The sequence below is a fragment of the Clavelina lepadiformis genome, chromosome 4, assembly GCF_947623445.1.
Source record: "Clavelina lepadiformis chromosome 4, kaClaLepa1.1, whole genome shotgun sequence".
Classification (NCBI taxonomy): Eukaryota; Metazoa; Chordata; class Ascidiacea; order Aplousobranchia; family Clavelinidae; genus Clavelina; species Clavelina lepadiformis.
The window spans coordinates 5379770-5393651 of record NC_135243.1 but is presented as its reverse complement, the minus strand read 5'-3'; the positions used below and the strand labels follow the sequence as shown (position 1 = coordinate 5393651).

At 36.3% G+C, this 13882-nt stretch overlaps 1 protein-coding gene across 3 annotated transcripts; it reads left to right on the top strand.

The window, feature by feature from the left end:
• The first annotated feature begins 842 nt into the window (after nt 1-842).
• On the top strand, nt 843-12975 carry LOC143452752 (cytosolic phospholipase A2-like). 3 transcript variants are annotated; one of them, XM_076953829.1, is made up of 21 exons: nt 843-966; nt 2640-2719; nt 4955-5036; nt 5345-5511; nt 5809-5928; nt 6013-6077; nt 6750-6885; nt 7130-7266; nt 7567-7701; nt 7821-7920; nt 8059-8173; nt 8558-8782; nt 8870-8922; nt 9230-9269; nt 9789-9891; nt 10115-10242; nt 10312-10404; nt 10644-10756; nt 11052-11262; nt 11424-11566; nt 11827-12975. In XM_076953829.1, the coding sequence occupies exons 2-21, from the start codon at nt 2663-2665 to the stop codon at nt 11902-11904; spliced, it is 2301 nt and encodes a 766-aa protein (XP_076809944.1). In that variant the 5' UTR covers nt 843-966; nt 2640-2662; the 3' UTR covers nt 11905-12975. The 3 variants fall into 3 exon arrangements, with proteins under 3 accessions (XP_076809944.1, XP_076809945.1, XP_076809946.1); XM_076953830.1 differs by lacking the exon at nt 843-966 and having other exon boundaries at nt 2589-2719; nt 9804-9891; XM_076953831.1 differs by lacking the exons at nt 843-966; nt 2640-2719; nt 4955-5036 and adding an exon at nt 5668-5714 and having other exon boundaries at nt 5420-5511.
• Nucleotides 12976-13882: the final 907 nt, after the last annotated feature.

The window sequence follows — 13882 nt, the reverse complement described above, 5'->3', positions numbered from 1 at the left end:
AAACAAGGTAAATAGATCATGTCTCCTATTCATTGTCATTCATTGAGTGAACGTTGATTGCGTATTGACTATTTGCATTTTACTGGATTATTATTAAAGTTGAAGCTCAAAAGTTCACTTAATCCCAGTTAACGCAAAAAGTTAAAGATGGAAACCTGATTAACCTTAAACACATATCACGTTATTGGCTTCTAGAATTAGCTCGTTTATGTTGATCAGATACTAAAACATAACTTAACATGCAAAAGGACTATGGCATTTTACAACAGACTTTTATACATGATGTAGGCCACAAGCGAGCTCTCTTGGAGCTTTGGACAGACGTTGGCGAGTGCAATAATTCCCGTTTGATCAAGAAAGCCGCCCAGTATTTTCCGATTAGAGCAGATTTAGGGGGAATTCCTCTGGACACCAATCAAATTCTGTGTTTTAGCAACATCTTTCGTGAGGTGGAGAAGCCCATTGAGTTACTTGACCTGATCAATAGCCAATTAGGCACTTCCGCTTTCCGCCAAATTTGCACTGCGATGAAAGCGACCAAAATATTGGTAGGTGGTGCTTAGTGTTGATTTGCGTCAACACGTGATTAGTTTGTTAATTATGTTTGAGCATTGCTACCCCGACTGATGAGAAAGTCGAATTATCCAACAACCTGTTTGGAGCTTCGTGTTTATCAGCAGTCGTTCCAACAATATGTTTTTGTCATGTTAAATGCATGTTTGCAAGGGAAATATACATACTTTAGTCCCTAGAGTCTAGCGCCTTTATGTTGGTTAGGTCAAAATGCTTCACGTTGTTTATAACAACCTATCCGGTTCATCTGTAGATGACATCTGCGGCATCTTGCACAAAGTTAGCAGCGTCTTCTGGATGGATAGGACTTTCTCAGACAGTCTTGGATTGAGATATGCAAAAGGGGAGGAGGAGAAAAAGATCCGACAAGCACTGGACTTGATTCAGGACACGGTTAGTGGTGATCCGGTCTTTAAAGTCGCTTCGTTAGAGGTGGAAAATTTGTTTAAAATCTTAACGTCACCCGTTGGAGAAAATGGGTCTACACTCTTTTTCTCATTGTTGGATTAATCATTACTTTGGAGGCAGAATCTATGGAGTGATTTTGTGTCCCATGAGCGAGCTTTATTTTTTTTTTATAAGAGCAAAACATTTCACTGGTTTATGTCATAAATTTCAACAGATTTTTACTACTTATGATTCTTGTACTACTTTACATCACCATTTGCTACTTTACCACCCATCATTTCTTGTATAGTGTTTAAGCGTTCGAATCTCCTACGGAAAATATCTCCAGCAGAAGAAGATGTAAGCTGAAGATCGCAAAACGCCAGCGCATGACATTTTGCAAAACAATTACACTTCAAATATCATCGTATACCTACGTGATTAAAAAAGTGCTAGCTGATGAATGAAATTTTAGTATAAGAATGTGCACGCTAAACCCTGACCCAGTGAGAACTTTTATGCTCGAAGTGCTAACACAATTTTCGTTTTATTACGCAATTTCTAAATTTTTAGAACGCTCTGTTAAATTTCATAAAAGCAATTTTGGCCGGTCAATCTAAGCTTGTTAAAATGACAGAAAGTATTGTATTGAACTTACGTGTAATAGCATGCTTAAGCACCAGGTATAACGTGTTTGCAGCCAAACGCTTCAATTGGTTAATCGTCGCTAACGTCTTTTGATAATGATTTGTTATCAAAGTTAAAAGCTTCTCATTTAAGTATGGATGTACATTTCACACAAGTGGATTTCCGCAAAACTTGGAAATGTCACCATCTATTTTAGAACAGAGATTCTGCATTTTAGAGCTATAATTACACAAAATATATATAATGTTGCTGTAAAACCGTCTGAAATGTCAATTTCTGGTGGTGCCACTTGACCAACCAACGCAGTGAAATTTGGTTGTCAGTTTTCACTCATTGTTTCCAATGAATAGCAGAAAACTACACAGGAAGACACGGGCAAACCCAAACCTTCAAGAATAAAAAAAGTCACCGTCTGCATTAATTATAATTAATAAGAATGAGCAAGCTCACTTGATACAGCTACAGAAGGGCTGATAGAAAAACAACATAAGAGTCTCGCAATACTGCTTAATTTACAAACAGTTTATCATATAATGCTTTTTTGTTTCTATAAATCTTGTTGATGGCATTTTACCGGCGGAAATTACAGCCAAAGATATTCGACGTAAAATCTAACGTAAGATTCCGCGTCATTTTATACAGTTTTGCGTCAACCCTCACAACATTAACATTCGTTGCTTGGAGATATGAAATACAATATTCATGCATTGTCATATTTAGGATAATTTGTGATTTCTCTGAACTACACTGCAAAGTCAAATTTAATACCGACACTAAAATCTATCTGCATAACATTATCCAGCTGTTTAATAATTATCAAGTCAAAATATTTTGTAGATGCTGATGATAGGCCCATAACGCAATAACGCTTGTTTTCGGTAACATAAAGACATCACCTCTGACTTGCTTCCGTCCGAATGTGTTGTTGTTTCGTTACAAAGCAAGCCTGGCAGCAATAGAAATTATCAATTCTTATTGATTGTCTGCAGTAAATGTTTCTCTAATCAAACTTGTATTGATTGAATTTAAAGAAACTCGCCAACAAGCTGAACTCATGGAGGAGTTCATTAAGCATGAAGACGAGATACAAAGCATATATGACAACATTAAGGTTAGTTTCTGGTAAGCACCAGTTAAAATGATAAAATAAAATATATATAAAAACAGCAATGTACTGTATACTTAGTCAAATAAGGCAATGGCTTAATGTAGTTAATCTCGCTTTACGTTTACTGTAAACCGGTTATTTATCTAAAGCAGTAAGAATCTACATAAACTTATTAAGTGACGATGCCATTGTAAACAGTAACTAAAAATAAGTTAATGTATATGAGTTACATTACAAGGACTTCAATCGGATTTTGAATTAAGCAAGATAAATTAAAGCCTTATTGATTGGTTGTTATGTAACCAAACTTTCTTTGACCAGGAATCTTCCCGCTCTAACGGCTAGTCACTTAGCCGGTTTTGCCTTGTTAACTTTTAATGGCATTCTACTTAATAAAAACGATCATCTCTCACTGAAACCGAAACGTCACTGCCCACCTGTCGCCCAGCCGCGCACAGTACTACACCAAACAAATTCCACGCGATGAAGGAATCAACGTGGAACGTAAAACACGATACTAATTTAGCCTTTGGGGTAACTACGTGAGACGTCACAAGAGATTTGATAAAAACAGGTGTACAAGAACAAGTAAAAGAACATAAACAAGTAAAATACGGCAGATCGTGAACATGCATAAAAACAACACAATGCAAAGAAAAGACGGTGTATAATGTGGTGTCTACAAAACAGGTGCATAAAATAATCTCGTGACATCGCCCCCCCGTTCAGTTCTTTTTCGTCCCCGGAAAAGTTATTCAATATCCGGGTAAACGACCATCGTTCGTAGCTCTAATCGTTTGGCGCTCCGTTGTTGATGAGCACCCCGCAACCCAAACCGACCGTCCAGCTTGGTGAACATCCGTCCCCTGGTGTCGCTGACGACTCCACTGCACAAAGATCACTCGATTGGCTCACTTCGTGATCGTACCGAGACAAACTTACGCCCCTAATGAGCTGCTTGCTGGCTGGAGCAGACTCAGCGGCCTGCTCTACGGGAGCGGGAGTTTCAACAGCTTGTTGTGCTGAAGCTGATTCAGCGGCCTGCTCTTCGGGAGCGGGAGTCTCGGCAGCTTCTTCGGCTGGAGCGGACTCAGCGGCCTGTTCTTCGGGAGCGGGAGTTTCGATAGCTTGTTGTGCTGGAGCAGACTCAGCGGCCTGCTCTTCGGGAGCGGGAGTCTCGGCAGCTTCTTCGGCTGGAGCAGACTCAGCGGCCTGCTCTTCGGGAGCGGGAGTCTCGGCAGCTTCTTCGGCTGGAGCGGACTCAGCGGCCTGCTCTTCGGGAGCGGGAGTTTCGATAGCTTCTTCAGCTGGAGCAGACTCAGCAGCCTGCTCTTCGGGAGCGGGAGTTTCAATAGCTTCTACCGCACATATACGTTTTCGGACAGCGAAAGCCAATGAAGATATTGCTCTGTCGGCATCGAATTGAGTCCCCTTTAATACTCGACATTTGTTACTTTCCGTAGAACAAATGGGCGGCCTCGCTTCGGTACCTCTTTTCACCAACTCATCGTACTCCAAGTCGAAAAGCGACAAGTCTCTGCCTCGTACATCCCAGCTTAAATCTTCATCCAAGCTGTTAATTAAAAGATGTTTCCTTAAAGCGGGATTCGCTTCAATCATCGCACAAAAAGCGTCGAAGCGGTTGAAGAAGCTTAGGAAATCTTCGTTGGGCTCATATTTTGGCGGCGGAATAGCAAAGTAGATGCTGGACATCGTGAAACTTCCAAACGTTTATGAGAATAGTTTCGTTGACTGCGGGATCCTGGCGCGCTCGGCAATTGTAACCAAACTTTCTTTGACCAGGAATCTTCCCGCTCTAACGGCTAGTCACTTAGCCGGTTTTGCCTTGTTAACTTTTAATGGCATTCTACTTAATAAAAACGATCATCTCTCACTGAAACCGAAACGTCACTGCCCACCTGTCGCCCAGCCGCGCACAGTACTACACCAAACAAATTCCACGCGATGAAGGAATCAACGTGGAACGTAAAACACGATACTAATTTAGCCTTTGGGGTAACTACGTGAGACGTCACAAGAGATTTGATAAAAACAGGTGTACAAGAACAAGTAAAAGAACATAAACAAGTAAAATACGGCAGATCGTGAACATGCATAAAAACAACACAATGCAAAGAAAAGACGGTGTATAATGTGGTGTCTACAAAACAGGTGCATAAAATAATCTCGTGACAGTTACATATACAAAATATCTAATCTTTTCGTAATATTTCAAAGCTTGATTTCAAGCCAAATACAATCATCAAGGTGACCTTGTTACGATGCAGAAATATATCGCTGTCATCCTTCTACGACACATGTAAGTATTCTTTATGGCACTTTGTTTTTACATACATATGTTATTTTGTGTAAAAGCGCCTGTGATATAGCAACGTATAGTGTTATTTCAAGTTTGTTTTTGCTATAATTAAAGAAATCATTTTAGCAAGTTTATCATAACGCTACTATTTTTTCTCCCCATTCTTAAGACATTTATTCTTCAGATTAAAACGCTTTTAGAAATTAAATCACTCATTTTCCAAAGCATTCATTCAGCATTCATTCATTCACAAACATATATTCGTGCAGGTCAACACCTATATCTAAACCGGTGTTTGTCTGTTTCAGTTGATACTCCGGACCCAAAATTCAAAGTTAGTTGCAGAAAAAGCAAAAACTCAGGAAAACTTGAATCCAGGACCATTCCGGACAATTGCGAAAAGTGTGACATCAACGAATCTTTCCAATTTGTTCTACGAGATGACGTCACACAAGATGAACCGATTTCTATTGAGGTAACACTTGACTTAAACGATGTGTAGAGCATTCTCTTAATTGAGTGTAGGTGAAACAAAAGAAAATTACTTTTTCCAAATGTTTGACTCCTATTTGAGTATGTTAGATATTTTGCAATTTCATGTACGAAACAAACATTTCCTTTCCATAACAAGGTTACAAAAAAGGGACTTACTTTATACAACACTTAACGCCACTTTGAGTAAGTAACCAGAGAACCATGTTGTAACCAGGTTACCATGCAACTTCACGCCTGTATTCACTCAGTCAACTTGTCAGCAAATATTTTCGTTTAGATCGAGATATGGGATCGAGATTTCATAAAAGACGATTTGATTGCAAAGAACACTGTTGACGTGTCCAAATCAAGCATGCCGATGAATGCAGCTTGTTTCCGAACAATCAAATTTCAATCGGTATTAAAATTCATCTGAAGATGCTTGCTCCATACCACAATTTTTTCTATTTTCAGTTTATGCTGTTATGTTTATTTAATGCAGACAAGTTGGTTTTTTTTCTCGAGGCAACATGGAGAATTAGACGTGTTAATTACCAAATCAGTAAAGTGAGTATATGCATTAAGTAAATTTAATTTTCCGCCCAACTTATTCTAATAGTTACCTTTGGCCAGTATTTACTACTACCAAGCTTACGTATCGACAGAAGCAGGCTTAAGTCCACATAAGTAAAAAAAAGGAAAAAATCATACAAAGACAACGTCGACTATTTGTGCAGGACTTTACAAGCAAGCGTATTAGTTGACCTTTCGAGTTATGCAGCAGTGCAAGTTATAACACTGAACAACAAAAACATTTTTTGTACTGTATGTAAAGCTCAGCGATTCTCAATCAGTGGATCATGAAACATTTTGAAGTGGGCCACAGTGCTTTTACCAAACCTCAGTCTGTTCCTTCATTTCGGTTATTAGATTTTAAAATTTTAGTCTTGTTTTAGTATTCAAGCTGAGAAAGACTTTAGCATTGATTAATTATCTACCGCACTTTATCAACTGCAAAGCTAATGTTGTTTAGTGTTATGTGCTTGTGATGTTGTTACGATTGTTTTGCGCATGCACATTCCAAGCAGTTTTCTTCAAAGTTAGTGAACTTAAAATACAACGGATGAACGTTGAAATGAATTCAACGTGAAATGAACGGATGAATAAATACATAGAACAAGACATAATAAGCAATAAAACACTGTGAGGTATCCTTAGTAAAAAAAATTTTGTTCATAGGAACGCTCCAGACTTGCGGTTTTCTTTAGGTCTCGATCCGAGGGAGAAGGAATATCGAAAAAAAAGGATCCCTCGAGTCTATGAGTCGATGAGAACATTGCTCGGAGCCACTGAATGTCCTAAAAGTATTTCAGAGGTGAAATGTATCGTATACAGGAACGGCGTTTAAACAATGAATAGCTTTGCCCTGTGATTTCATCATTGGTTAAAGATTTGCTATTTTTGGCTTGTCGTGTCTAATTAATGTATTACGTAACAAGTACAATTAATCATTCATTCTCAAGACATCTCTTCAAGAGAAATTCCGTCCAAGCTGATTTTCTTCAAAACGGCTTCACAAAACACTCACTTGAACTTTTAGTTTTGCTTCACTCGTGTAGACTCCTATTGTATCCGTGGCGTGTTCCGGAGGCGGGTTACGTGCAACCACTGGAATGTGTGGAGCAATGGAAGCTTTGAAAGATGCAGGAGTTCTTGACGTCATCACCTATCTCTGTGGTTTGTCTGGCTCTGCTTGGTAAGTCCTTAGCCCACGTGGCAGGAGTTAGTTAGATGGAAGATCTGTATGTTGGGTTAAAATGCTGTTTAGCGCAAATCAATTAACTGTCTTTGATTATATCCAAAAGTAATAAAAGCAATTGCTAAACTGGAAAAGCTCTGTTATGTTTTTTGTAAGTTCGTTGTTCTCATACATGTACTGATAGAAAAAAGTTCTAGTTGATATATTTTCATTATGTAATTTTGAGCGCCATTCTTAATTCATCTGAACCTTTCGTAATTCTTTCGTCACGGGTATCTGCAAACACAACTTAAATAGGTATCTACAAACCGCTTATACCAGAGGAGGAGTTGCTACTGAAGAACAGGAGAAATTTCATGAATATTTAAAAGATGCGGTTGCACACAATTTTTTCTGGGACTTTGTGAACCCCAGCGTCATACACGAGTTCACGTAAGTTTTCGGCTTTTAATCTGACATCTTTTTATACTGTTGTACTGTTGAAAATTATCTGACGTTTAAAGCTATGAGTTTCACAATCATTTGAAGACAACATTGACAATTGTTTGCAGAAATCTGATTCAGGAATCGAAAGATAAATACGACCAACCCACTACCTTTGCTGATTATGCACCAGGATTCATTTTAGGAAGGACTCTTCTTGGTCAAGAGGTAAAGTATCTTCTTCAGGCAACTTGGTGAACTAAATCAACGTAAATCAGGCGCAACCAAGCTGCTTTCTAGTAACAGTCTTGATAGAGTACCACATATGGCTGTTTTACTTGCGCTTTTTAATTGGAAACATGTAAGAATATGTCCAAGAAGCCAAGCGACCTTGAGGATTACGTGGCAGATGGCCGCGTTCCCATGCCTATTTTTACCGCGCTGCACGCTAAAGGAGTCGTTCCTATATCTTCGTACCATGGTGAGAAGGACCCAAAATCATGTTGGCAATTTTATGGCTAATACATACTACAGTAATTAAAAAATTAACCTTAATCGTAGGTTATATGCAACATTACTTTGAGCTTACAGCATAAATGAGTCATGGTCTCAAGTTTCTTTGTGGTAATTCTAGGTAACAATTTACTGTTTTTATAAGTCACTTATGGTTGGGAAAATATAATAATTGTAATGAAGTTCATTATCAAGAAAAGTTTGAGTTAATTACTCAAGATTCGGTTATCATCGAAAACAAAGTTTTTGACCACGCATTTTTGTCCATAGTTTCCAACATGATCACAACACACACGATATACAAGTCACAACACCAAAGAAAGGTTAAAATGCAAATATTTTTTATCATTAGCCCACGTGGAAATAACACCCTTCGAATTTGCCATTCCCGAATATGGAATCGGCATCGATGCAAAGTTTGCTGGCTCAAGCTGGACGAATGGATACCTGGCGCGCCATCGTCCGGAAGGTTCAATTCACTTCTACATAGGCATGGTGGGGTGTGCCTATTCTGTACTTTTAGCAACATTTTTAAGACAAGGCACCGAAAGAAATTCAAAATATTTAAAGTACATCGGTGAGATGAATTTTATAACGTTTTATGTATTTAACCTTTTCATTCAAGCGTCTGGTTAAGTATAATACGGTTAACATTTTGTTATAGAACAAGAGAGATTGGATGGTAAAAAATTACGTCATGAAGAACGCTTGATTGAAGTTAGCGCCAAATACATTTATAGTCTATTATGTGTGCACAAAATTCTTCTTATATTTGCTAAACTAAGTAATATACAGTAGAGTAATAAAAAACATAATACTCTCAAACAAAAATATAAATTTTTTGTAATATTTATGAGGTTTATACGTACTTTACTGCGCTACTACTGTGCAGGCCAAGTATAATATGCGATAAGATAAACATAAGTTTGGCTAGGACACTGAATTTTCTATAAATGACACTAACTTAAATGCAAAAGTCAAAGAAATTAAAATTCAATTGTTTTTTGTTAATTATTTGAAACAGGTTGAGTCTGACGAATCGGACACAGACCTAGAAGACGAAGGTAATTTTCTAAACAGCTGTAACCATTCAGACGTCCTTAAGCAAATATGTTGAAAAATTTAAGTTGCTTTAGATAAATTGATTTCGAATACACATTAAATTAATACTTCTCAAGTGCTTGACTTTCAATCAATCCTGATGTGTAAATAAAATGCGTACGAAACGAACATAACTGGTGAAAAGTTTATGGATGTCACCAGACCAAGTTTTATTTGGGCGAATTGCGCTGACGTCATCTTCATATTCATATTTAATTCGATTGAAAGATCTGAAATTCGGACATTCCTGGCTATAATTAATTTATACAATTTTATTTACTGTAAAATAATTTATTTACATCAAAACCGAAATTTATTTTAAATCATTAAGTTCATCTTGAAAAATAAAAAACAGATCACAATAAGATGAATAAAAAAAAATAGAAGATAACAATTAATTATCTTTTAAAGCTGATAACGATTAAAGTAAAAGTGAAAGTTTGAATAATTTAACTAAGAATAAATCAATAACTTTGTTTAAGATATGATCGATCCAGGGGTCTACAAAGATGCCTTGAGCCCTACAATGACGTCAAACCTTGACACTGAAATATCACCTCCCAACTTCTTTTTGAAAAAAGTTTTGTGAGTTATCTAACTCGGTATTTTTTGCCTAAAATACCTAATATTGACGTTATGTACTGTTTCAAATATAGCCTATTTTGATAGAAACAGATTTTACTCCTTTGTTTGTGTATCAAAGCAAACAAACCTGTAAAGAAGAAAAATACCTTAATCGCTTACTAGTTACATTATACGCTAATTATAGTAAGATTTAGTAAGAGCAGGCTTTGTTCCTAAAATAAAGAAATACTTCTTTCTTCACCGACCGTAACGCTTACATCGGACGCGCATCTCGGATGTACAACGTTGTCCAAAGCTTCGATTCCTTAAAACGCTTTCGTACGAATCCATTAGACAGTGAGCCAACAGTTGGTGAGTATGAATAAGAAGCCTGACGCTTTACTGTAAGTTCCTTGGTAAATCTACGTTTCTAATCTTCAGCCGAAGCAAGGGAAGTGATTGAAAAGCTGGGAATGCAAAATATGAAAATGAACCCGTCAAAAAAGAAGGATATCTTATTTTTTATTGACGCAGGTAAAATTTCTTTTCAAGTTCAGTCTTATGACGTAATTTAACAACTTAAAGATTTATACTCACCGATAGCCCACTTTTAAATCTTTCGAGGAATGAAAAATAATTGGACAACGGATCACCAGATTCGAAAGTTAAATTGATTAATTAAAATGCATTGGCTGTTTGTCAAACTTTTAAGCTCTCAAACGCTTTTTATTAAAGTTTTAACAACGTGCTTGTGCTTATTTTCATTATTTCAGGCATTCAGAAAAACGTTCCAACCGATGCATCATTGCGCCCACAGCGGACAACGGACTTACTAATCGTCTTCGATTTCAACGGCTACGATTCAGACGAAAACTTCAATTATAGTGTGGGTAGTCTATAATCATGCAGACCCATTGCTATATCACAAACCTTATGGAGAATATAGAGATGTTTTAACTCATTGCACGTTTAACCTATAAAACAAGATACAAAAACAAAAAAAGTAATGAAACTAGTCATTATTTTTGTATTATAGCTTACTGTATAGATTATGTGCTAAAAGGAATAGCAATACTAATTGATTTATTTATTTTCCTATTAAACAGTATGTCATCACAAAACAAACTTTTTTATCTGCTATATCGTTCTTGGCGTAATCATAAACCTTGCCCATATTATAGCCGCTTCTTTCTGGCGCTTTACATGCGTGGAGGTCGGGTATTAAATTTCCACAAGTGGACTTCGAGAAAATTAAAAATTCTACCCCGGAGGAATTTCTTGTTTTTCCGGGAGACGACAACGGCTCTCCGACCATCTTGTGGTTTACTTTGTGCAATAAAAAGTTTAAAGATTTGAATGATTATGTTCCTCGCTCCAAGGAACCAGCGCCTGGTAACTTTCAAGCTACTTTGCAGAAAATTGATTAGTTTTTTTTTACATTTTTATTATTGATTTTTTTACAAGTGTAGATGTCTCTATTTTACTTAATTTTACTACAAGTTTCAGAAGTCTTCATTTTCCTTTTGACAAAGTGCATGCTTTTTTCGCACCAGAAAACTCAGAGGGAAAGAAATTTAACGACTTTCCGGTGCACAGCGAAGGCAGCAACTACAGCACGTTTAACTTGAATTACAATCGATACAACTTCGATCAACTTCGGGAACTGATGTACTACAACGTATCTTCCCATGTCAATGTAAGTTTCGTCCGTAGGGGAATGGAATTAAAGGACAAAATCAAACTGGAATAATATATTTCAAGCAAGAATTTTTCAAAGTTAAATTTTACGAACCAGAACTTTTTCAACTGTCAAGTGCAGTGATTAACTAATTTCATAGACACACAAAGCATTAGCACAATAATCACAACAACAAAACACTTATCTATATCAAACTTAATAATAAAGACTCTCATATAAAGGATTAATTACCTTAATTTAGCTTTTCTGTTTGGCAGGAAATTAGATCGGAACTTGTCAATGCGGTAAAACGAAAACAACGGAGAGTGGATGACTGGAGATGCGCGAATTCTTAAAAACAAACTTTTTGCCTGCATGGCTAGAAATGTATCCTACATACTCGAGATTATACGTTTTGCTTTAAATAACTTATAAGTTTTTGGGAAAAATGGGTGTGGTTTGCTATGCCTTAAATTTTGTTTGGTAGTTGTCTTCCGGTTTTTATATAACCACGTGAGAAATGAGATAAGTTTGCATTATAGAGTATTTTGGGTTTATATATTGCACACTGCAACCAGTGACGTGATCATGTAAATATTCATCCGCCAGCGGGTTATCAACAAATTTGCACCTTAATGTCACCGATTTAGTAATTTTATTAATATTTATTTATTTATTTATTTATTTTATTAATTTTATCAATTTAGTAAAATCTCTACATAGTTTTATATACTTGTATAACATTGAAAAGCTTATATACGTTTTTGTCGCCGACACATAACTTACTACCAATATTCAACTTTTGACATCATCAACAGTGGCACAGTTGAATGAATAATTGATATTTGCTCCCAACAATGTGCAAGCTGATGCTTCTCTCATAACCGTAGATATCTGTACTCTTTACGTAATCGCTCTTTATATGGTTACAGATTGTAGAATAATGCGCTTTAATTTCGTTAATCGTTAATCCATTAATAAGCATGAATGAAAATAACAACAGTGAGCTATAACAGCAGAAAGTAAAACGCTTGGAAAGAGGCCAAGAATGACCTTGGAACTAACGAATCAGCTATTTTTTCCAGTATTGAAAAAAGTCCTTGCAGAAAATCGAAGGGTCACACTAAAGATACGTAACGATTTTGTCCTAAATCGCACGGAAAATCATCCAAATATAGAAGTAACATTATGCACAATTTTGCTTTGGTTAAGGGATGTTAGTTCTTGTACATCAAATTTCAAATTTGATTGACAATTCAAATCTGATTGACTTGATTGATTGACTTGTGGTTCAAGTATACTCTATTACGCATATTCAATAAGTTGAAATTGATTGATAATTGTTTTAAATAAAAAGGTTTCGTAATTCCTGAACATTTAATGCTATATTGTTTTTGATTGCACCGTAATTGGAATAAAACATTCAAAGGGAAACGCTCATTGTTCGTTATCAAGAACTTAGAAAAAAATCCAGGTTTTCAATCAAGTTTAATTCTTGCTCTTTCGAACGGTTGCAGTATGCTTGGTTTCTGTTTTCTACACAAGAAAAACTTCATACAGTCTTGCGGAAATTAATTGACTATAAAAATTTAATCCCTTAATGTCAATTTTTTCTATTATTTTTCTATTTATTTATTAATCAAAAGTTTTGACTCCATGCTGTGCTTGTCATTAATTTCTAAGTTGCGCTTTACTCTCTGTGGAAGGTTTTTATCACTCTGTGCGCATGCGCATTCATGTAAAAAAGTGAAATTACGACGCAAATGTGGCAGAGTTTCAGTATAATTTCTCGCCCCAATTTGGCTCGAAAGTATTTTCAAACTTAAGCTCGAATCCGGTCCGAACCTGGACCGAACCAGAATTTAACCCTTATTACACGTCTAACCTGCTTGAAGAATTTTCTCCCAGTTGAAAGTTTTAGCTGTAAGTTTGATAGACTATGTTGTTTTTATGTTGAACTTTTTTAGGTCTTCAGGTTTGCTCATATTATGCTTCCTTAAGTGGTTTTTCAAACTTGGACAGACTTCTAAATTTCAAAACACATTTCTTCTCTTATTGCATATCCATGTTGCATATCCATGTTAGTTGCCTGTCATTGAAGTATATGTTGTTAAACTTTTTGTTTTCTTATTGTAGTAACTCATTTTTTACAATTTTCATATGATATTTCTTATAAATCTATTACAACATATACCGGAATGATTTATAACTTTGAAATATTTGTTGTTAAAATTGATCGCTATCTATATTTGCTAATTTGATCAAGTTACTCTGTTCATACGGTTGCTCAACCATAATACAAGTGAAATTTTCTGGAGTAGAATCACTTTTACC

What these genes read in the sequence shown, in the direction of transcription:
- LOC143452752 (XM_076953829.1), top strand. Translation starts at nt 2,663, where the DNA reads ATGGAGGAGTTCATTAAGCATGAAGACGAGATACAAAGCATATATGAC. An exon ending in AGCGTCATACACGAGTTCAC is followed by an intron (nt 7,702 to 7,820) that starts GTAAGTTTTCGG and finishes AATTGTTTGCAG; the next exon opens with AAATCTGATTCAGGAATCGA. An exon ending in TCCTATATCTTCGTACCATG is followed by an intron (nt 8,174 to 8,557) that starts GTGAGAAGGACC and finishes TTTTATCATTAG; the next exon opens with CCCACGTGGAAATAACACCC.